The following is a 23,491-nucleotide window of genomic DNA, read 5'->3' on the forward strand; positions in this document are numbered from 1 at the left end:
CCTTCTGTGACAGCATCACCCACTTGATGGCTGAAGGGAAGGCAGTGGACATAACCTTCCTGGACTTTAGTAAATCCTTTGATAGTGTCCCTCACAGCATCCGTCTGGACACATTGTCCAGCTGTGAGATGAACAGGTTCATGCCATGCTGGGCGATGAACAGGCTCAATGGGAGAGCTCAAAGGTTGTCGTGAATGGAGCTACATCTGCCTGGGGGCTGGTCACTAGCAGTGTTTCCCCAGCTCTCAGTTCTAGGGCTCAACATTTTTATCAAGGATCTGGATGCAGGAGTGGAATGCATCCTCAGCAAGTTTGCTGATGATACTAAACCGAGAGTTTACTCCCAGTTCACTGTTGACTCCCTGGAGGAGTGAGAGGCCTTGCAGAGGGATCTAGATACATCAGAGGACTGGGTAATCAGCAACAGTGTGACATTCAACAAAGGTAAATGCCAGGTTCTTCACCTGGGATGGAGTAATGCCTGACACAGTCCAGAATGGGAGACAACTGGTCTGGTGAGCAGCTCTGCAGAAGAAGGATCTGGGGGTGCTGGTCGAGCAGGCTCAACGTGAGCCAGCAGCGTGCCCTGGCAGCCAAGAGAGCAAACTGCATTTGGGGATGCACTAAACACAGCATGGCCAGCCAGTCAGAAGAGGTGATTCCTCCACTACATTTAGTGTCAGCGGAGCCTCACCTGGAAGACTGTGTGCAGTTCTAGGCTCCACAACATAAAAAGGATGTTAACATACCTGAAAGCCTCTAGAGGAAGGAAACAAAGCTGGTAATAGGGTTGGAAAGGCACAACCAGTGAGGACAGGCTGAGGACACTTGGGTTCATCTGTTCTAGAGAAGGCCAAGAGGCAACCCCAGTGCTCTCTGCAACTTGCTAAGGAAGGGAAGTGGAGAGGGAGGTGCCAGCCTCTTCTCCCTGGTAGTCAATGACAGGACACGTGGGAATGGCGCAAAGCTGCACCAGAGAAGGTTCCTACTGGGTAGGGAAACATTTGTTTACCGTGAGGGTGGTCAAATACTGCAACAGGCTTCCTAGTGAGCTGGTTGATGCCCCGTGCCTGTCAGTGTCCAAGAGGCATTTGGATAATGCCCTTAATAATATGCTGTAACTTTTGGTTAGCCCTGAAATGGTCAGGCAGTTGGACTTGATCTTCATAAGTCCATTCCAACTCAACTATTCTAATGAAAAAAAAAAAGGGGGGGGGCTAAGTTTTGTTTGTTTGTTTTTGTAAACTAAGGACTGAAGCTTGAGGATTAAATTCAGATTGCCCCACTCAGATATATTTAGCGGCTGCGGTACAGTGAGAGGTTCTGACTTAGCTTCATTTTAATGCTGCAATTTTACCTCCCAAATAAAACTAAAGTTCAGGGTGGCTGGAGCAGAACCATGTGTTAATTAGAAAAAGATATTTCCTTACTTGCTCAGAGATACCACGTTTGATGAATCACTGCCATGTGCAAATTCGTCAGAAGGTTTCCTTTATTCTAGCATCATGTTTGCATTCCTATTTGTGCTAATAAGTTTTGGAACTCCTAGTATAAGACAAACAGGAATATTTTCTTTAAAACATTTTTCTTTAAAAAGGAAAAAAAAAAGGAAAAAAGAAGTCTAAGCCATGGCAAAGGACAAGACCAACACCAGCCCCTGGGTGCAAACAGCAGTGGGTCTATGGGAAAGCCAAGGCAGGTGAGGAGGCAGCACACAAAGCACATATTTTGGCCTTTCATTCAGAAAGCGTGAGATTGGGAAAGGCTGATAATGCCAAAACCTAAACTCTGTGGCATTGGGAACATTGCACAATGCCACAGACTAAATATCAGAGCGTTGCTGGCAGCCACCTGCGAGTTTCTTTCCTGTGATCAATGGGAATGCTGGAAATGTCACAAAGGCCTCCCCTCCTGCCTGCTCCCCACAGCACACACACCAGTGCTCCCCTCGGACACACGCGTACGTCCACGCAGCCCTGCTTGCACAGACACAGTCACTCATACTGCCACACGTAGCGCGCACACACGTACAGCTTCCTGCTAAGGAAATGGGCGCACGATGCTGAGGCACTCCGCAGACACCGTTCCCCAAAACCATGGTGAATAACTCCTCACACTCCTCCCCTGCAGCCCCACGTTCCCAGGGAGCAGCTCCCCCCACGTCAGGCTGACCGTACACACAGGGACACGTACATGCTGCTAACAAGCAGCCACACAAGTGTCAGCACATACACAAGATGCTCTGCGGATTACTGATCCCTGATGGTATGACAGAAAGATTTCCCCCCCCCCAACCCTTTTTCCTAAGCATCACATATTTAAAAAAAAATCCTACTGAAAAGTCCTGGAAGCAATTTGGAGTGTGAAATCCTCAAAGCTGCCAATGGGAGAGACCAAGGTAGAGCCAGGCCGTGACGATCCCCTGGAAGGAGAGGTGGTTATGGAGCTGGGGAGGAGGCAGGAGGTGTTCTTCCCTGTGGACTGTGAGGGTCCAGGCTGGATTCAGACACCACAGGGAGAGTCCTGGCCCAGTACTAGCCTCTGGGTGAAGCACCAGTTCCGAAGGGAGAACGGAGAGAGGCTCCCCAGCTCTGAGGCTGGGGCAAGAGGTCTGGATCAGTCCAGCCCCAGGTCTGAGTCAGATGATGACCTCTCGTCAGCCATATCACGGATGGCGTTCTCCATGGGGGCCAGGTTGCCGCTCGGCGTGATGCCCATGGGCTGGATGACTTGCTCTCTGCAGCCAGGGAGGAGAAAGGGGGGAAGGTAACACAAATTTACAGCAGAAATTTACAGCAGAATTTACTGCAGAGACAGACACATCCTACAGCAGGAACGTTGGGCCCGTGCAAACTGCCATGAGGCAGCCCAGAACAACCCTGAGCCCGCAGGAAGAGCAAGAATCCCTTTGTAAAGACGAGGACAGTTAAAGCTGTGAGACCTCCGGCACTGAGAGGCAATGGCTAGAAGGAACACCCTCAGGTGTTGCAATTCTGTTTCCTTGGAAAAGATTCAGGTTTTAGGGTCCCATTCCGTGGTACAGGATGGCCAGAGGAAAAGCAACGCTGGCATCAGCCTCTGTTCCCCTCCCTTTAGCACACGATGGAACTGCGTGCACAAAGCGCGCTGCCCTTCTCCCTCCCACCCTTGCAGGGTGGTCAGAACACTCTCGGCAGATCCTGGGCTCCTCCCTGCGATGCCAATTAACGATGGATGGAAGATGACTGGAGAAAGCATTCCTGCAGGGAAGGGGACTTGGTGGCACTAGCTGCCATGTGTCCCCAGAATGCCATCTCCTACCGAGCGGCCTTGCTAGGACCGTGGCTGCTGTTGCTACTTAGCACTCAGCCAACCCCGGGGAGGTGGCAAGTGCTTGGAAACCCACCGTAGGCATGTACGGGGATTTCATGGCAAGCCATAGGACCGAAGAAGTCTGTAGGGCTTGCAATGCCTTCCCCTAGATGTAACAGCACCTGGCCTAAGGAAATTTGGAAATATTTCTCCATGTATCTCTCCCACTGCCTTATGTCCCTTCAGTTTGCAGATGCCTTTCTTCGAATGCATTCCCAAGGCCAGCGACAAATGTAAATTACAGGCACCCAGGTGTTAATACAGACATGCCTACACACGATCTTCTAGTACCTGGACAATTTGTCAAACATGTTGACTAACTTCATGGCTTCATATTCCTTCTGCTCTTCAGTCATCCCTTCCATGGGGTTGGGGAGTTTCTCCTCAACACGTCCCGTGACAGGGTTAATGCTACAAGAAGAATGGTGAGAAAAAAGGTAAAGGTAGAAGAATACAACATCACAGCTAAGGGTGAAACTTAAATAACGAAGAAGGAACATTGCACATGAAACAAGGGAGGTGGCAGGGTGGCAAAGGAGGGAGGTGAAGCACCGAGGTAAGAAGGCTGTTTAAAAACTCTCTTTACCTATACTGAGCAGAGGCATGCACTGGCAGAGCTGGTTGTAATTGCCACAAACCAGTGCCCTCTGGTCTCGCTGCCTAGGTTAGGTCTTGTGTTATTGCAGTGCAACAACATGTTGATTCTGATCCCTTCCTGTATGTCCTACACACAGTCCTCCCCTGCTACAAATCCCTCTCATTTCTCTGGTGAGAAATCCCCATCCTGCCAATTCCACTGTGCAGTTTTAAACCACGTGCACAAGGGGAGGCAACACATCTTCCCTCTCCTTAAGTCAGGAGGCAAAAAACTAACACCAAAAAGAATAAAAAAATAAAGTGTAAACCACATTTAACGGGATGCTGGAAAGTGTGGGACTCACAGTCGAGAACAATTCTGCAGCTCTCCCTTCATACATTTCACCCTTGAATTACCACCACCCAATAGCAAGGAAAGGAGAAAAATTAAAAAAAAAAATCAAAAATTCACTCCAGCAGCACAGGGCTCTGGAGCTGGAGAGAGGCAATTGGCACTTTCAACCCTGCTGCAAGCAGGGAAAGCCCTCATCCCCTATATCCCAGTGCACAGTAAAAGCCTGCCTCTATGTGGTGATACCAAAAAGGTGTATAGGATACCGATTAGAGATATGCTGCCACATGCACACCACAAGCAGGTCTGGTGCAGAACAGGCTCTGGCTGAGCAGATTTACTTTGCTCTAGAGGCTGCGCCCAGCTGTAGGGACTGGATCTATCTACCAGTGACCACACACACCACGGGTAGCTCGGCCACAGAGATATTTCACGCAAAAAATGGTAAAGGTAGTGGAATACAACATCACATCTAACGGTGAAACTTAAATAACGAAGAAGGAACATTGCACATGAAACACAAGGGAGGTGGCACGGAGGCAGATGAAAAAAGGGACAAAGGAATGGGAAGGAGGTGTAGGAGTAAGGGTGCTACAGAGGGGAGCAGAGTTCTGTACTTGGGTTTTGCCTCTTTGTACTCTTCTGTGTCGGTGTCTTCATCTTCTGAGTACTCTCCCTCTTCCCGACCACCAGCCATGAGGCCTCGCGCTGCCAGGAGCCCAGCTGCGTTCCCATAGCCTGTGTACTTCACAAACCGCGACACTAAAGGGAGGACAGAGACAGACCACCCTGTGTTTTCCCTCCTGCCCCTCCAGCCCCGCCTGCTCCTCCATGCTCTGACAGCAAGATTGGTTCAAGGCCATGGAGACGCAGAAATGCCAGTGTTTCTGTGCAGCCAGTGACAGGGAGCAAGGCTCCCACACCATGCACCAGAAACGGCAGGGACAACACACACGAGGTGTGGGGGGAGTCTGAAAGCAGGTCAGGCTATCTCCAGGGTGTCAGGGTGTCCTCCAGCAGAGCCTTCCTGTCACCACTGCCAGGAGAGACAGCAAGCCCTTGGAAACTCCACTCTTTTCCCTATCTAATGCATCCAGTCCAAGGGAAGACAGAAGTTCCTGGTGTCTGCAGAGCCACCCATCCCACACTCTGACTTGCCCAGAGGCCAGACTCCAGGACTCCCTCTCACCAAAGCCCGCGACAAGCCCCTGTGACTCACCACTCTCCTTGCAGAGCACAAAAAGAAACTCTGCTGCGCAGTGTTTCACGTCGGTGTCGATGTGGGTCATCAAACGCACCAGCTTGTTCCGCAGCGAGTTCCCCACCTCCGGACGATTCTTCACATCCCGGAGCGGAGGCAGCACCTACAAGGCCACAGTGAAGGGTGATCATTGGAGCTGGAACAGCTGGTCATGCAGGGAAAAAAGTACATGCACTTTACAAATCAATTAAATCTAATAAACCCACAGAGTGAGTAGAAAAAACACTGTAGGTATCATGGGCTTCAACCCCCAACATGCCAGAACCTAATACTCTCCTTGGATGGCAATATTTAGGCAGCTTGCTGTTCCCCTCTCTCAGTTCAGCATCACTTGACTTTTAGTTGACTTTTAATTGAAACCACGGAGTACCTTTGCCTTCAGGAACTTCCTTGTCTGGCGGTGGACTCGGGCGCTCTCAGTCAGCAGGTTCAGCACAGGGGTCAAACTCTCCTTCAGCTTGTGTCCCTGGAGAAGCGTTCACAAAAACGAGCAACATGTCAGTCACACTGAGTTCAATTTCTCTGGCTTGCGGTAGACATCACGAGTACCGAGTGGCAAGGAAACAGATGGACACTGAGGCAATTCCAGCCTCTGCAACAGGAGTTTCAGTGCTTCACCACTCCTCTTAACTCTTCAGGCTTTCCGAGTCCTGCTCTGCAGCGCAGCAGTGCTAGAAATAGTTGTGCAGAGCTTCTAGCATAGAGAAGTGCGGTGGTAAAATTTGGAGGACCTTTGGAATAACTCCAGAGACTGCAAACCACCACCAGCTCAGTAATAATGCAAATTCAGGCTTTCAGAAGCAGAGGACCAAAAGAGCACAAGGGGCTCGGGAGGAGTGAAGAAAGATGAATGGTCTTGATAAATAAGAGCATGACTGCCAGTCCTCAGACAGCAGCCTGCTTGGAGAGTGTCAGAAAAACCCATCAAACAATTTGGCTGCATCCAAACCATTAAGCTGCCCAGCAAATCACCATTTACTCGAGTGAAACCGAGCACTTACATTTTAATCACCCAGCTAACCATTTGCTGCTCAACCGATCTCACTACCGGCAGCAGCAGCAATGACACAGCGAACCTCCCAGTTCGCAGATACTGTTTCAGTCCTACCAACTATAAGGGTTTTGCTTCTGCTAAAAGCAGCCACTTCTGTAAACCACTAGCTCCAAAGTAACCGTGCCTTGCTGGTGCTCCTGTGGTTTTGACACGTGTTGGCGCTGGGCTTTTCAAGGCTGAATGCAGGGAAGGGGCCCTGCAGTGAACTTGTGAAAACGAGCAGCCAAGAACTCTGCACAGCAGCCTCTCAACTTACCCTGTCGAGGCGGCGTTCTAGGAAATCCAACAGGATGTTGACTGCATCCATGTTGACACCCATGTACTCAAGAGAGCCTGGCCGGACTTTTGGGGTCAGGAGGACATCCAGACATTTCAGGGGCAGGTTGCCCAAAAGATTAACTGTATGGCTGAACACGTGAAAGAAGAAAAGTGAACACACAATCGGGGATTTTTGTTCATAGAAATTCTTCAGCTATCCAGAAATTAAGGTTCATTACTAACTTCCAGGAGTGTGAGAAGTGCGAATGAAAATAAATGAAACTGCTTTTTTGTACAGCTGAACAACTTGCTAGAAGTCCAAAAAGACTTCAGTGACAAATGAGAAACTATGGATCTTGACACAGAGGCCAAGTAGGACCAACCTGGGTGGCCAAAGGTTGTACCTAGGACCTCCATCACTCATTCGTATCCTTATGGCCACTGCAACACAATGTTCAGAATACCTCCCACCATGGTCTTCTTGCGGACAGGATGGTGCCACTTGCTCAAAACTGACACCCCTGGATCAATAAAGCTTAGCAGTGTGGCACAGACAATTTCTCAGCATGGCTCAGGAGACGGACAGTTAATTAAGGCCAGCCCAGGGACTCTTTAATTAAGGCAGAATAGATCTGCTCTGGCTCACTGAAGTGGGTAGCACCATTGAAAAGACCTGGCACACGACACTAAATATGACCCTTGCAGTCAGGCAGGCTCAGACAAAACATTTCCTCCTGTAAACAGGAGGCTGTGGTATCAGTGCACATAATTTGACTGCAAAGGGCAGGGCTGTTTCGGAATTCTAGCAGCACGAGGAACCTGCAGGCTGGACCAAAGATGCCTGTTTGTCAGAAGTGACCTTAACAATCACCATACAAGCAAAGGATGGTAATGCCAAGGTCAGGCAGGGCCTGCCCTGGGGAGGCTTCAGGTCTGTTTCTGTGAGGATCATTATCTAGTTATCTAACAGACCTGTGGAACTCCTCCGTTCGGTCCTCTCCGTCAGCAGAAATCATGAGGCAGTGGCGCAGGAGGGCACCCAAGTGCCGGTACAAAGCAGCATCTTCCTGGCCCCAAAATAGAAAATGAAAACCTCGATCAGGAAAAGGGATCCTCCACACCCCAAAGCCTGCTGCCCCTGCAACCCGCATTCCCATCCCTCCCTCCAACAACTGGCAGCAGGGTGTTTAAGTGGAAATATGCTACAGATTCCTCTGCTGATGTCAACAGTCTTCCTGCTGCCCAATACCTCTCCCATCACTCTACAACACTGAGTACAAGGGCTGGAAGAGGCCCAAAAGCAGGCCCATGGATTAACCAGAGACGCTCTCCATCAGACCTTAGAATCAGAGAACGATTCTAACCTTCCTCTGACCTTGTCCAGAGGTGAAAAGGCAACAGGCCATCCTTTCACCCAGAAAGGAGTTATCTGGGGGCTCTGCTCTCCCACTTGGGCAACAAATCATGTCATTAGGAGGGAAAAATGCCCAACTTTCAGATTTTAATGCTGAAAAAGCCTTAATGCATCAGATAGAGGCAGTGCACTACAGAAAAAGGTCCAGACACACACACCTCTTGCTACCCTTACATGTAACTGAGGGCTAGTATCTACTACGAGGAAATGCAAGCAGAGGAGAAAAAGAGTAGTCAGGCCATAGCCTGGAAACACGCAGATGTAGTGTGGTGCAATACCAAGGAGCTTACCTCATCTACCTCCCTCTTGCTGGAATCAAAGGTGATATTGAAGAGCACTTTGAGGATCTCCATGGCTCGCTCTGTCTCTTGCCGAGGCAAAGGTGGGAGAAGTCCCTCCTCGGTGGCAACTTCGTAGGGGTCCATCCACTTTACACCAAGAGTCAGCTCCAGGGTGTCTGTCATCAGGCCGATGCCCCTGAGCTCTTGGGCCAGCTGCTGTCGGATGTCCACTCGCAGCGCCGTCAGCAGGAACAGGAGGCGCAGGTCGAAGAACTTGACCTCGTGAGGAAGGCTCCTCTCGTTGTACAGTTTGATGCGCTTGGCCAGGCCCACCACCAGCCGAGCCTCAGCTGTCAGCTCCTGTGCCCGAGGGCTGCTGAAGACGATGTTGCAGAGACATTTGAGGGATTCCAGGATGACATCCAAGTCTGGGACCTCCCGGATGAGTTCCTCTGAGTAATCAATGCCAGCGTGCCTAGAGAGGGTCTTCAACCCTTCCTTGGTGGTGAAAGGGTCAAGGCAGTATTTGTCCCGGGACAGGATGCGGATGCTTTCCAAACAGGTGACCTGGCAGGATGGCTGGAGCTCTCTTTCCAGGAACTTGATAAGTAGCTGGGCCATTTTCTGTGCAGTTGGAAACAAAGAATGCCTCACATGCTGACACTTCATAGCGCTCCCTCAAGGGTACCACCCTGTTACACTCTGCCCTGGAAGATGAGAGCATCATCTAGACATGGACCTGCTACCAGCTCTGATTCAGGTGCACATTTGGCAGCATTCGGGAACGATTTGGCTCTGGAATCCAGTTCCAGCTCAATTCAAGCAAGGACAAGCAGCAAGAGACAAAGAATGACTGGGAGATGGTATCAGATCAAAGGGGGAGAGTACAACAGGCTACTGCTACTGACCTAAGGAATGACTGCTTATTTGAGGTTCACCTGTGGTTAGGATGGTTTAGGCTAACAGAGTTTACTTGACAGCTCCGTTAAGTTAAGAGACAGTCGGGCAAAAAAAAGCCCCTTTTCATAGCTTCAGGGCAACAGCAGATGTCCACTCTCACCAGAGCCTTAAGATTAGGGAGGCATCTGCCTTGGGTGCTCCAGAAACAGGCTGATGAGCTTGAGAGATGCATCAGAAAACTGCTGCGGGAGGGGAAGAGGAACTAAATGAGTTCAGAAGTGTTTGTGATATCGTAGGAAAGGAAATGAAAAGACCTCAGAAGATTCAAGTACCTCCCTAAATCTCAAGGCTGTCTGGAGACCTACTAGCCCAGATCTTCAGCAGGTACAGACTGGCAGAGCTCCAGTAACACCAATTTACAGCAGCTGAAAAGCTAACCCTGGTGGCTAACAGTACTGTATGTGATGGCAAGCAGTGGAAGCGTACGAGAGCAAAGGTAATGCCTCACAAAACCAAGCTTGGCTTTAACTACATGTAGCAACACTTCACATTTCACTAGTAATCCACTGCTCAAGCAATCATACCGCGATGAGGGAAGATCTCACTAGGTCTCTCTAACGATAACGGTATCAGAGTAAAGGTCTTTCTGTGCCTATCATTGGAGCAAAGAAATTTAAGATTACAAGGTTTGCTATCATTCAGTGAACTGGATTAACGCAACCTAATCAATCCTAGTTCATAGTAATAAAAGGAATGAGGGAAGGAATGAAAGAACCATACATTTTAGCCCTTAATGTGAGGCTGGAAGAACTGAAAAAGCTTCAACGTACGAACTATGCCCCACAATTACACCCTTGAGCATCAAGAAAGTACAGTCATTCCTCTTCTCCTTCCATAAGAGGAGACAGACACAGGAGTTAAAGATGTATTCCTAAGTGACCAATGCCTCTGACTCAGTCAGGCTAAAGAGATCTCAAAGCACGTGTGTCCACAGCTAAACCTTCAGAAGAACCGAACACACAGAATTACACGGTGATGCCCAATTCATATTTGATGACAGACACCCAAGAAGTAGAGCACCTTAGCTCTGCACCTGAATTCACAGCCTGCGCGGCCGCTCCAGCTCAAACAGCAAGTCAGTGCAGGGCAAAGAGCTCCGACCTTCTGACCATGAGTCAGGCTGCAGCTGGAAAAACTTCACGCTAGCATTAGCTGGCAACGGCAAGGACAAAAGAGGTCCCGTTTTTCACCCTGATTGCCCTGTCTATGCTTGCTGTGCTAACACGGGCAGTAGTGCAAACAACCAATGAACTGGACCACAAAACTGATCCAGATGTAAAATCAGCCAGGAAAAATAGTTTTTGTTTGTTTTGGGGTTTTGTTTGGTTGGTTTTTTTTCTGGCAGATCAGCCCACCAAGCATATTCAGTGTGCAGCCATGCAAAGGTCAGCCCTGGCATGAGAAATGCAAGACTGGAAGTGAACAGACAGGGGTGTTTATGTCCATTAAGCACTAGATTATGTCAGCTTAAAGTGTCTGTTAACATACAGCCCTGGTCAAATCCTGCAGCTGGCTCACAGTGAAAGCACTCACCCACTAGAGGCGTGCATGTTGCTATGATTTTTGTCCAGCACACTCGTACCACTGAGACCCATACAAAGGATCACATTTTTTGTACACCTGTGGCCGAGGCTATACACATCTCCAAATGCTAATGTTGGAAGGATGCTAACATTTGCTAATGTTGGAAGGATGCTAACATTTATCCTAAACCATCATCTACTGATGGAAAAACTAGAGCCAGATGCCCTGAGCACACCATTCCCTGTGCAGGTACTTTATCAAGTTTTCAAAAAACCACTCATCTCTTTCCCCAAAGGAGCTGACACCACCAAGCCCGGCTGGACACAAGTGCAGAGCAGCAGATTTACCCCTCCAACAAAAGGAAGAAAGCAAAGAGCATGCCTACCTTCCTCTCTTCCCGTTCCTCATCGTCAAAGGTGAAGCACTGAGATTTCTGTGGGGTCAGAACAGAAACAATTAAAATGAAGTAATAGTTTAAAAAACAAAACTGTTTGCCTCAGCCAGGGAAAAGTAATTCAGCTTGAAAGCAACAGGTCTAAAAAAGAAAGCGAAGGCAAAGAAGTCTTCTCAGAAACAGTCGCCTACCAGCACAGAGGCAGGGAATCAGCACGGCAAGGAGTGCAACAGCACTTAGAGAGGTCTGTAATATTCACAGCATTTTTAACAAGCAGTGGAAATTCCTGAGGAGCCAGACAAAAGGACAACTTTCCTGGTGCTGAAGTTTTTGCTTCCTGCCTCTGAGGTTTTTGCTTCCTGCCTGCCTTTCCTCTCCTACATCGTTCCTTCTTAAGCAACTCCAACTACCGGCATCACAACAAGCAGGGAATGAAGCCGGTTTGGAAAGCACAGACATTGTGACCCACACTGCCAGGTCAGAATAGCTTTCCTTGACCAAGATCCCTGCTATTCCAGGGGCCCCTGCTTCTTTTTCATCATTGAAAAAGATCTGTGATGAATAATACCCATTGCACTCTTCTGTTGGCTCTGTGTTGGAGGCTCAATGCCACAGGCCAAAGCTGTGCCCATCTGATGGATGGACTTATTTTTAAATACTGCAGCTGTGAAGTGAGTATTCGTCATAAATATCCCATAACAGTCTGTAACAAAGAGTCATAAAATGGTTTGGGTTGGAAGGGACCTTAAAGACCATCTGGTTCCAACCCCCCTGCCATGGGCAGGGAAACCTCCCACCAGCCCAGGCTGCTCAAAGCCCCATCCAGCCTGGCACTTCCAGGGATGGGGCATCCACAGCTTCTCTGGGCAATTCCTCTCCTCAGTGACACCACCAAGCTGTGCCTACACACCTCTTCCCTTCTTATTTATTGTTCCTTTTCCTGACTGAAAGCACCCTCTCCTTGTTATTTGGAAACAGATCCTTGTGTTCTTCGTTCCTACGATGTCTGGAAGTAAGAGTGTTTTTCAGCTCGTGTTCTTTAAACACAGCTGATAGACATAGGTAAACACCCCACTCCACGTGGCACCTCACAGCCTGAGTTACTCCTGTGTGACTTTGCATCAGAGAGCACTTGAACTGAACTGAAGAATGGTTAATATGCACAAATAATTCACAACCTCTTCAATAAGATAGGTTGACAGCAAGTACTGCAAAGAAGGAGTTGCTGGAACCAGGTAGGAAAAGCAGCCATCCTCTCCACCTTCTTTGCTTCCTAACTTCTGGCAGAGATCGCCAAAGGTGAACCACACAGCACGAGGGAGTTTTTCCTTTTATCCCACACGTTGTCTCAAGTCACAGACAAGGACTGTCAGTCAAGTCTGATTTCCTGCACAGATCAGTTCCAGAGCCTGTTTTGGAAGAAATCTGAATTTCTCTACACCTCCATTACATCCTTTTTCGTAATAAAACAGACCTGTCCTTTGCTTAGATGAAATGTTCCTGTGTGTCTCGTGGCTGTGCCTAGGAGGATAGTCTCCTTTCTGGCTACATTGGTTTCCCATGAACTGCTCAGCACAAAACACCAGTGTCCCTGGTAAAAAGCAGCACTTCCCAGTCAATGATGCAATTCTGATCTATACTAAGAGAACATGTGGAATGCTTCTGAGAATCAAAATATTTAAAATTTATGAAAACATTAATTATGTATGCATAGATACAGCCTGATCAGATACAGATAGAGACATGGGGGTATAATTATATCATATTTCTCTATTTTTTTCTTAGTGCTCCCCATCACCTTTTACTGAGTTACACTGCAGACACACACTTACAGAGCTGCTCAATAATGACAATTAGTCTCACCACAAACAATTATTGTTATGCACTGGGCTAGTCCTTCTCTTGAGCTTCTGCAATTCACTGATATCCCATCTGCATGTCTGAACAGCGGAGCTTGTTTCCTGTGGTACGTACCACCTTATGGTTCTGCTTCCCCCAAGCTGATGCTGATGCATCACTTGAGAAACTTCAGGTGCAGAAGCAGGACAGCTGTACTCCTGTAGTGCTGGGCCAGGGGCTGGCCTCTTGTGCTTCAGCACTGTGATCTGATCTGTGCACAGGCTGTTGTACCATGTTATGAGGAACTGGCAGTTCAGTCCTGGAACCCATGTGCTCTGCAGACATCCATGGCACTTGTTCTCTTCCCATTTCATCCTCTTTGCAGGCTCCCGTAATCTCATTTACGTACATTTTCACAATACCTGTGCTTTTGCTTTAGATTTATTTTATTCATAGAATCACAGAATGGTTTGTGTTGAAAGGGACCTTAAAGATCATCTAATTCCAACCCCCCTGCCATAGGCAACGACACCTTCCACTAGACCATGTTGCTAGTTATTCCTGGCAACCAGGAATTGACTGCATCTTCAATAGTGAATTAAAAAGCATATACCCCCAGAAAAGGGTACAGTACCATCAGCTTTTGCAGTAAAAAGTTACATAAGGAATTTGCTTATTTTATCTGCAGTTTCATATTCTCTTCGTTTGCTCCATTTCTTCCAAACAGACTAGCAAAATCACTGACATTCTCACAAGTTTCTGACACCCGATACACTGACAAAGGATCCAGCTGGAGGAATTCTACAGAAAATATTGTGTTTTGATGCCTCAGACTGGTTGCACATCAAGTGCCATTTGCTCTCCTAATTTCTCCAGCATTACAGCTGCTGCAGGTGATGTTGATCCTGCTGACCTCTTTTTAACAGGGACTCACTACCCCTTAGCTAAGATTTCTCCTATTTCAAAACTGACTGTTGGACATAGTAGTACATTTCCCCTTATTGCACGCTCGTGCAAAAACATTCACAGGTTTTCCCCACTGACTTCCCACCTACTTAAGAATGGTGCAGAATGAGTCACATAGATCTGCAGGGGCAGCCCTACCCTGGCGGAAACCCTCTGAAAGAGACTTTCCCGACAACCAGAGTCTATTTCAAAAGTAAATTACCCCCACAGACAACCTTTTGCCACTGTAAGGCTAGAATCACTTCCATTTCTGCTTCCCAGCCATTCTTATTCATATTCTATATTCATTATCTTGTATAGTCAGCTTTCCGACCAGGTGCCTGAATCAAATTTCAGCCTCCATTCATGTCATTCCCTAATTATCTTTTACTTGCAAATCACAATTTCACCTGCACCTCCTCCCTAGATTTGAGTTTTATTACCTCCAAACCTTGCCTAATATAAAGAGCTCCTCCTACTTGGTCTTCACACCCATGATTATTTCCCTGCCAGGTTTTACTTAGAATCTGGATAATAAAGAAAATCCTTTCTATGTGCTTTTCTTCCAGTATCTCAAGGACACAAGATAAAGCAAGGCTACTTAGATGCTTCATAGCAAAACATCAAAGAAGAAGCAGTCTGCAAGTAAAAGACAAGGCAGCCTGTAACATTTCCATGGCAGTAATGCACAGACAGATGCGCTCAGAGGAGGCAGACTGGGGACAGCTGGGTAGCACAGAAATCCCACAACATGGCCAACCTGCTTCCAGCCTTGTAAACAGAAGCTGACATTAGGCAGAGGTTTGATACCCACTCACCTCCTGGTTGTAGATCTGAAGCACCTTGAGGACTGTGTCTTGCTCCCCGTTTTCCACTGTGGCTACTACACTCCTGAGCTCCATTATCTCAACAGCTTAGCTACAACAGAGGTGAAACAGAGAAGAAGGGGAGTGAGGGGGCTTCCAGGGTTCCTGGATAATAGTGATGCAAAGGTACCTCAACACACAGAGATCTGAGAGGGAGTGAGAAGGGGGTGGGGAAAAGAAGGAGGAGGAAAAAAAAAACCAAAACCAGAAAAAAAATTCCAAGTGAAATTGCTCACTCTGTTGCATCCATAAAAGCAGAGCAGATGGATAACCCAAGTACAACCAGCAGCCAGGCTCCTCTCTCTCCCTTTAATCCTCTTCCTCTCTTTGCTTTTCAATGTTTAATATATGCCCTTCCAGTAAAGCACTCAGAAAAACCTTCCCCCCTCCCAGCCAGGGGATTAACAGAGAACAGATAACAGCAGCTCCCTGAAATAGCTCCCTGCCTCCTCCTCCTCCCCTGGCTGTCCTGATTTCTGTTACCGCACAGAACAACAAAAAAATAAATCCAGAAACATTGCTGTGGAGTAAAAAGAGATAGAGTGGAAAGCCAAACGGTTAGGCAAGCACCTCCGGGCTTGCTTTAAGGTGGAGCTACCTTTTAAGGTGGTGAAAAGAAAGGAATTCCGATTTTGTTGCATTCACTGCTCTGTGTGCTGGGACACTCGATGCCTGAGACAGACCACGTACCAGATTACGGCAGATACACTGCACAGGGGGGTAAAAATGCACATACGGCGGATGGCTGGCCTCCCTGGCTCAAATCTGTGTGTCATTACAGAGTATAATGCACTTCGTGATAATAATGTAAATGAGCAGATGCACATAATGACAGAGATAATCATTATTTTTAAAATAGGCAAAAGTTTAACAGCTTGTACAGCCAGGCAAGTCCGCAGTGCTGAAAAGTAACTCCTAATCATGGAATATAGAACAAAATTTCAGTACAAACATGAGCTCGTACATCTGTTTAGATTCTGTGGAGCTATGTGCCATGTTCCACAGCCTGGCTGGGCAGCGGATGCATGTAATCACAAGATACGACTCTGCTCCTGAAAATCATTCTGTGCTGAGAGCAGCATCACGTTATCCCCCCTCCCTGCCCCAACACAGCCAAAGGGGGGACTTTTCAGGGCTGAGGGCAAGTCCTGCATCTAGAAACCCAACAAAACGCCAAGCCTTGGGCCACAAGAGCAGGAGAAGCAGCTCATCCACAACAGGCATCGCTAGCACTGCCAGACTTGGGTACCCGGAGTGACTTCCCTCTATTTTTCAGGGGGCAGGAGCAGCTCACAGCATACCGTAACCCCCTCATTTATTTTTTTAATTTTATTTTTGTCCCTCAGCTCCCTCCTCATACCTCCTTTCCACACCGGAGCCGAGCAGAAGGGGGGCGCCTCGGCCCTCTGGGGGCGGGCAGCGGCGAGGAGGGAAGCCCCGGCACCTTCCTCCCCGCCGCCCCGGCTTCCTGCCGCGTTTCCTGGCTCCGGCCCCGGCCCTCCCCCGAGCTCCTCCGTGCACCGGAGGCGGAGGGGAAGGAGCCGTGGAGGCTTCACCGAGCAGCGTTTGGGTTTTTTGGGGGGGGGGAACACGGCGCCACCACCTCTTAGGGCTGGTCTGGAGGTGTCACAAGCACGGAGCACCGAGGGAGAAGGAAACTGCTAAACCTTGCGGCTACCAGTCGCAGGCGAGCTCCTTCTGGGAAAAGCTCGTAACCCTGGGAGAAAATGCAACCTAAACTTCTTCTAACCACACGGGGCCAGGAAGGGACCCCAAAAGGGCCGCACAGCCCCCAAAACTACCAAAGAGCCCCACGGCAGGGGGCGGTGATGGCGCTCAGCGGCCATTTTCTGGAGGCGGGGGCCGGCGGGGCTCCGCCTGCGAGTTGCTGGGGCCGGCAGCCGCCATGGCGGAGTGGGGACGAGGTGAGGGGAAGGGGGGGCTGGCGGCGGTAGCCACGGGCCGAGGGGGAGCTGCCCGCCGCTATTTGGGGGCGAGGGGAGCGCCCCTGCCGCCATTGGGGGTGAGGGGAAAGGGGGCGCTTCTGGCCGCCATTTGGGAACAGCTCCCGCTGCATCAGGGCTGGGGTAGGGGATGCGACTCGGGGCGTTGTCGGCGACATTGTCGGCGACACCACTCATCCCTTTGTCTCTTCACTGCGTGACATGGCAGCGGGAAGAGCTGAGCTTCTCCCTCTCTTGGGGCCGGTGCTGGGGGGAAATGGCCGTCTCCCGTAACACCTTGGCAGGAGGCATGTCTGGAATGCCTGGAAAGGATTTACACCGTGAAGTTCCTGGTGCTGAATTTATTTCCCCCCAAATTCCATATGTGGGACAACGCTGGAGGTGTCTGTAGAGTCACACAGTGTTGGGGCACAAAATCTGCACTTCTTAGAGCTGTTGGCCGTGGTTAAAGTTTTTGGTGCGTTTCAGGATTTGTTTCTCTCTTCCGTGGTCTGTTGTGGGGACGGTTCAGTGCGTTTTTGTCAAAAAAGGTTAGGAACGTTTCATGGTGCAGTGCTCTCAGGGTGGTGGGTGGATGTGGGACGTGGATGTGGGCAGGTTCTGATGGCCCCGTTGGGAGTGTCAGGGCAGCCAGCCACCAGCTGGGCACTGAGACTCACCACATTGATTGAGTAAACATGCAGTTCCTTGTGTCAGACTGATAAAACTCATTCTTTTTCTTTTCCCCAGGTCAGAATGGAAGTGGTGTGGAGGATATGCTGGATGTGGAGAACAAGCGTATGGCAGACAGTCTAGCTAACAAGGTCACCAGGCTGAAGTCGGTGAGTTGTAGAGTTCACATCAGATGGTACAGTGAATGAAGGACTGTTAGCTCCGTAGTTCCTCCTTCTTGTAGAGTCTCTAAGGAGGTGCAAATGTGTGGTTAACACGAAGGGCTTCCTATGTACTAATGACTTTTAGAGAATGTTGTGGCGATGTGATAGTTAACTTACTAGTAAAATGCAAGGGATGACTTTGTGAATCTTCACTTTTGTGGTTTAGCTATGTCATCTCTGTGATTCCATGATCTATTGGGAATTATGTGGGTTTAGTTACATTTAGGGAAGTTTTAGGCACAGAGAAAAACCTTAAAGGTGCACGGAGGAGTATTGCTAAGCACGTCTCAGGAAAAAAGTAATAATAAAAAGATGGGTAAATTACTTCTAAAAATTCAGGCACCTCTGTGTTTAGTGTTACTGATGCTAATTTGCTCTTACTAACATCGAATGTTTTGATTTAGAGCTTAGTAGAAATCAGTGACTCATTTTTGTAGAAGGGAAGACTGAATTTCTGCTGTCATGTCTAAATACCCCTGTCCTACGTTTATGTCAGGTAGTCAAACTTTATTTCCAGCACTGCAGAGCTGAAGAGTTCCAACAGCCTGAAACTGAAGTGAGGATCTTGTGTTGTCACTGTACTGAACAAGCTTTCTTCTTTTTGTGTAAGAGACAGGGATGCAGTGGCTTGCTATTCTAATGCACACAGTGGTTTTACAAGCACTGGATGCATTACAGGCTATCTTCATGTTAAAAGTTTGTTAATATCCATTTTCTCCCTTATCCTGTGCAGCTGGCTCTGGATATTGACAAAGACGCTGAAGAACAGAATCGTTACCTGGATGGCATGGTATGGAACCAATGAAATGTTAAAAAAGCATGTTTTTTTTTTTTTGTGCTAGCTTTCAGCAGTTACCTTAACTTGGGCTTACTGATAACTAAACATTAGATACTTAGCAACTGCTAATATCGCATTGTCCGAATGGGCAACAGGGCATCTAGCATCTGGAAAGACTGATGTAGGACAACACAATTCAGAAATACAGCTGGAGATTACCTCATTACTGGAATTAAAGAGCTGCTCCCTGTGGCTAATTCTGGGAGGTAGGTCTATTTCTCAGCTGTTCCTGTGATTTTGGGTAACGCATAAATCTGCCAGGGTTACTTACTGTAATCTCTGTAACACAATACCTGTCAGGACTGTTCACTGATGTCTTTGGAAGGGGCAAGGCTGATGCTTTGGGCCTACTCATGTTGTTCTGTGCCTTGTTCTGTCGTTTTTCTGACACACAACACCTTGTAAAACCAAAATCACTTTCTAGAGTAATCTGTCTCTAAAGCTTTGGTGGCTGATGGAAAATCACAATGTACTGTGGAAAGGCCAGAATGGCAGATCCTTATAGCAAAGGGATTACCTGCTGAGGCTTTTTAGGAGAAAGGTATTTCATAAACTGAATTGTGAGAGGACGGGAATCCAACCCAGAGACTGGAGAAAGAGATCAGTGAAATAACACTGCTGTGTGGAGGGCCTTTTCTGCACATGCTGGATGTTGGAGAGCTGGTACGTGGAATCCAGAGAAAAGGTAATTGTAGTGTTGAAATCAGCCGAGTCAAAGGTGTGAGCTCAGCTTGGAAGCTTAATAGCAGAGTACGCTGACAGTGTCGGAGTATCTGAAATAGGTATTTGCTCAGCCTGGAAATTAGAAGAATGGAGAATTGGAATATGGAGAATTGGAGAGAAATGGAGAATTGGTGTAAAGGCAAAAGATCTTAAAGTAGAAGCCCTTATTCAGCATGATGATATGCTTCCAGAACAGAGGTGGTTTTGAGATATTTGAAGAGAAACATAAGCAGAAATTCTTAAGTAGTTCATGAGTAAGGAAAACAGACCAGGAGTCGAAAATGCCTGAACTGCATTAATAAGGGAATTTTTAACCACTGCGTGGTGGAGTTGCACATGCATGCTGTCCCATACTGAAGAAAAAGAACTAATAGAAAGGAACTGCACTTTCTCAATGCTTTTTATCCTGCCCTGGTATGCATTAATGGTTCTAGCTTCATGTAGAGACATTTCCTTTGGATGAAGCGTTGACTTGTAGAGTTGCCATTAGCAAGCTGCACCAGGCAGAAAAAGCTGCATGGGAACAACTGAACAGCCCAGTAGCAGGTGGTTTGGCCCTGACTGAAAAAAGAGGAGGCACACACATTGTTTTACATTTGGAACAGAACTTCCCCTGTCCTTTTTTCTGTGCTTTGAGCGCTGTGGGAATGGTGCTGCTCCTGGAGCCTGAGCACAGGAGGGGAAGGACCTTCTGAGAGGGATGTGATGGGTGTGGAAAAATGGGCGTTACTGTGCAGCTCCCTCTGCAGATATTTTTTAGCCAGGAAGTGGAATTCTTCAGGGACAGCTTCATCAGTTTAAAATGTCTCCATTTGTTTTTTCTTTCTCCTTTAGGATTCAGATTTTATGAGTGTGACTGGCCTGCTGACTGGCAGCGTGAAGCGTTTCTCCACCATGACGCGGTCTGGGAGGGATAATCGCAAGTTACTCTGTTCTGTTTCTGCAGGACTGATTGTTGTTTTCTTCATCCTCTACTATCTTGTGTCCAGAGCAGGAACTTGATCTTGGTTCTGGTGTGGCAGTTTTACAGAACAAAACCTACGTGATGATTGACAGACTCGTTCGTCACCTTTCTAAGTCTGTCCTGTTGTGGGATCCCTGAGACTTTCCAGACAGACATTCTAAACAACTTTTCACCAGCTTCTTGTCATTGTTCCAGCTGGTCATCGACGTATCTTTATAAAATGAGTATGTTTCATTCTAAATGGGTTATGATGTATAACACAATTTTGATGTTGTTAATGCTTAAGACTTTATCTCTTGCCTAGTTGTCCATGGCTGGCAGCCTGTTTTTAAGGGCCACTTTTGTCTTACCTCCCTTACTGATATTTGATACTAGGCTCATGAAAAGTTGTGTCTGATAAATCCAGAGAGTTGTCAATACTCAGAAGTTCAATAAATCAGCAGAGTTTTGGAAGCTGCAAAATTTAGGATGCTGATTTATAAACCTCAGAAGTATGAATGTGACTTACTCCAATTGGCCTCTAAGCTGATACCTGGTCTCAGTTTCCCCTTGCTTCAGAGACCTGTTAATATCCTTGGTGTCGCTGGGATGAAGTGAAATCTGTACTGCTTTGAAATGAAATCAGCATTAACTCCGAACCCTGATATTCTCTAATTGTTGCAGTGAAAAGTTGATGAGGTAAAACTTTGGATGGACCCTGCAGGAAAGAAGGACCAAAGTCCATAGGCTGCCTTGATTTGCACACACATAGTGTAGGGAAGGTAGTCTCCACTACCTTCCCATACACTTGCAAACGCACTCCTTTAGACCATTAAAGCAGTGTAAAAAAACCTCTGATAGTAAAAGGTCTTAAGAAAATTAAAGAGGAAGCTGATTATGGCCTCATTACACTTTATTTCAGGTATTCCAGTACCCTGGTATTAGAGTGCTTTGGAAAGACATTGCAAATAAAAGCAGAGGTTGAGGTCAGGTTAAACTCCTAAACCATGCTGTTGGGGTGGTGGTAGGTCAAGGAAAGATTTGATTGGAAAGTTAATGGATTTATTTATTAACATGGAAGGTAACCTAAGAAACTCTTAACTCGCTTTGCCTTTCACAGAGCTTTGCAGATTCCTGACTGCAATGCTTGTGTCAGACATGGCAAAGCACATCCCCACCAGTTTTGTTTACAAAACAGTTGTTCCCAATCAACATGCAGTGCATGCTTGATTTCCTGTCCTCTGGAGCACTCTGGGAGTGCAGTAGCTGGGAACTGCAAGTTCCCTTCACCCTTCTGTCCCATCATTGGGCTGACCAGCATCTCACACAGGCATCACGACCCCAAGTGTATTCTTCCAGGGCTGAATTATTTAAGTCTGCCTCTAACTGGAGTTAAGAAATCTGTAACTTTAAAAATACTGTGCCTGTTGGGTGAGAGGAAAATAAAAAAAGCTTTCTCTCCAGACAAACCTGCACTGTATAAGCTTCCCGATCTATAAACTTTTCACTTTACAAAGCAGCTATACAAAGCTACTGTTTCATTTTGTCTGTTTTCTGTACCAAGTGCCTATGTGTTCTGAGATTTGCTGTTCAAAGTCTTTGCTTATTTGATTTTCTTGTCCTCCTCTGACCTCTGCAGGACTAAAGCATTCCCCCTCTGGTTTCACAGTCTTCTTCTTCCCCAACAAGCCCGTATTGGCTAGATATTTCCTTTGGCCTTGTCCTGGAATCACTTAGCAATTTCTTTCCCCTTGTACTCATCCGGGTCCAGATCTGGAAACAGATGGTGGTGTCCTTTGTTCAGCTGTGCCAAAATGCCAACCAAGCACTACTGGGACTAGTTTAGGTGTTTTTTTTTTTTCCAAGTTTGAGGAAGAATGTGCAGGGAAGAAGAGTAGGAATGGAGGCATCAAGGACTTTGGTTCTTATTTCTGCTTCTCTGTTAAATGTGGCAGCTCCCAGCAATTTCTCTGTTTGGAGGAAAGATGGGTGAATTGACAGACCGCTTTGATTTCAGAAGCGGATGGCTTCTGGTGAAAGGCCACTGGAACAGCCTGGTCTTCATGATGGTGGCCACTTCAGTTTGCTTTAGCTGTTGTAAATAAAGACCTGGTTTTACTTTTCTTTGCCCATGTGTTGTGTTTTTTTATTTCTCCTCCAGCTCCTGGCCTTGCCCCAGGCTCCTATCTCAGGCCGCTTTGGCCTGTTTCTTCTGGCTGGTGCCCATGCCCTGCTTGTCGGTGTTGACGTGAGGCGCTAGCGTGGGGCTGGAACAGCGGCTGCCATGTGTCAGCACTGCCAGGCAGTGATTTCCATCACGAGGATTTATCTGTGTACGGAATCTCTTATCAGGAAGCAGCAGCACACTCGTATCAGAAAGCACCACATAACCATGCTTAACCCTCTGAAACTTAGAACTGCACCATTTGGAAGTTCTTGGAAAACCTGAGAATGTATAACGTGTATGCATGCTGGAAAATAGCCTCCCCCAGCAGTAAATAGTCTGAGAAAGTGCCGTACCTGAGACAATTCACGAGTATGAATTCAAAGCGGGTATGCAGGGTAATAACAGCAACAGCAACACAGTAGTTGAAATTATGATAGGGTGTGTGTTCAAATCTAGAACAGTATTGCCACTGGGACATGAAGATACTCCCTTGAAGGCATCCCGCTGCCCAGGCCTTCAACATTATCTTCAACATCATTATAACATATGGTTATTTGAGTGATTTGTTTATATTGGTTTCAGTGCTCCCCTGTAGTCCTAATACTGCAAAGTTTTTGCTGACACACAAAAATTAGAGAAAACAGCGCGCACGCACAGCCAATGCTGAATCAACAAAATACTTGCAGGTACATCGATGGAAGCTCTAACAAAGCAAGATTTTGAGTTAAGCTGTGAGCTGTTATTTTAAGTAGGGTTTTCCAGCGCCATCTAAAGGTGAATAAACGTTGTGAATCTGTAACTTCCAGTTGCTGTGCCTGCGGTCACTAGCAATGGGAGATTTTTTGCTCCTTAAGAGTCGATAACGTTGAGGTCTCAGGTTGTGCTTTGTATCTTTTGGTGCTTTAC

General features: G+C 47.4%; 2 protein-coding genes across 6 annotated transcripts; one reads left to right on the plus strand and one right to left on the minus strand.

Annotated features, from left to right (window-relative positions):
* Window positions 1–1,474: 1,474 nt before the first annotated feature.
* On the minus strand, window positions 1,475–16,580 carry RIC8A (RIC8 guanine nucleotide exchange factor A). Of its 4 annotated transcripts, none has more exons than XM_040560056.1 (11): window positions 16,436–16,580; window positions 15,028–15,127; window positions 11,417–11,464; window positions 8,557–9,171; window positions 7,825–7,919; window positions 6,851–7,001; window positions 5,911–6,006; window positions 5,499–5,643; window positions 4,897–5,041; window positions 3,643–3,762; window positions 1,475–2,737 (listed from the first exon to the last, which is right to left on the minus strand). In XM_040560056.1, exons 2-11 carry the CDS (start codon window positions 15,109–15,111, stop codon window positions 2,617–2,619), a joined length of 1,620 nt encoding a protein of 539 aa, XP_040415990.1. In that variant the 5' UTR covers window positions 15,112–15,127; window positions 16,436–16,580; the 3' UTR covers window positions 1,475–2,616. The 4 variants fall into 4 exon arrangements, with proteins under 4 accessions (XP_040415990.1, XP_040415991.1, XP_040415994.1 ...); XM_040560057.1 differs by lacking the exon at window positions 16,436–16,580 and adding an exon at window positions 15,312–15,650; XM_040560060.1 differs by lacking the exons at window positions 15,028–15,127; window positions 16,436–16,580 and adding an exon at window positions 11,617–11,637.
* Window positions 16,581–16,813: 233 nt separating this feature from the next.
* Window positions 16,814–22,540, plus strand: BET1L (Bet1 golgi vesicular membrane trafficking protein like). Of its 2 annotated transcripts, none has more exons than XM_040560072.1 (4): window positions 16,814–17,000; window positions 17,769–17,860; window positions 18,648–18,704; window positions 20,310–22,540. In XM_040560072.1, exons 1-4 carry the CDS (start codon window positions 16,982–16,984, stop codon window positions 20,475–20,477), a joined length of 336 nt encoding a protein of 111 aa, XP_040416006.1. In that variant the 5' UTR covers window positions 16,814–16,981; the 3' UTR covers window positions 20,478–22,540. The 2 variants fall into 2 exon arrangements, with proteins under 2 accessions (XP_040416006.1, XP_040416007.1); XM_040560073.1 differs by lacking the exon at window positions 16,814–17,000 and adding an exon at window positions 17,182–17,496.
* The last annotated feature ends 951 nt before the right edge of the window (window positions 22,541–23,491 follow it).

This window comes from Cygnus olor, chromosome 5, assembly GCF_009769625.2.
Source record: "Cygnus olor isolate bCygOlo1 chromosome 5, bCygOlo1.pri.v2, whole genome shotgun sequence".
Classification (NCBI taxonomy): domain Eukaryota; kingdom Metazoa; phylum Chordata; class Aves; order Anseriformes; family Anatidae; genus Cygnus; species Cygnus olor.

What these genes read in the sequence shown, in the direction of transcription:
- RIC8A (XM_040560056.1), bottom strand. Translation starts at nt 15,111, where the DNA reads ATGGAGCTCAGGAGTGTAGTAGCCACAGTGGAAAACGGGGAGCAAGAC. An exon ending in CGAACGGAGGAGTTCCACAG is followed by an intron (nt 7,002 to 7,824) that starts GTCTGTTAGATA and finishes TCACGTGTTCAG; the next exon opens with CCATACAGTTAATCTTTTGG. An exon ending in TACAAAGAGGCAAAACCCAA is followed by an intron (nt 3,763 to 4,896) that starts GTACAGAACTCT and finishes TTCTTCTTGTAG; the next exon opens with CATTAACCCTGTCACGGGAC.
- BET1L (XM_040560072.1), top strand. An exon ending in AGGTCACCAGGCTGAAGTCG is followed by an intron (nt 17,861 to 18,647) that starts GTGAGTTGTAGA and finishes TATCCTGTGCAG; the next exon opens with CTGGCTCTGGATATTGACAA. An exon ending in ATCGTTACCTGGATGGCATG is followed by an intron (nt 18,705 to 20,309) that starts GTATGGAACCAA and finishes TTTCTCCTTTAG; the next exon opens with GATTCAGATTTTATGAGTGT.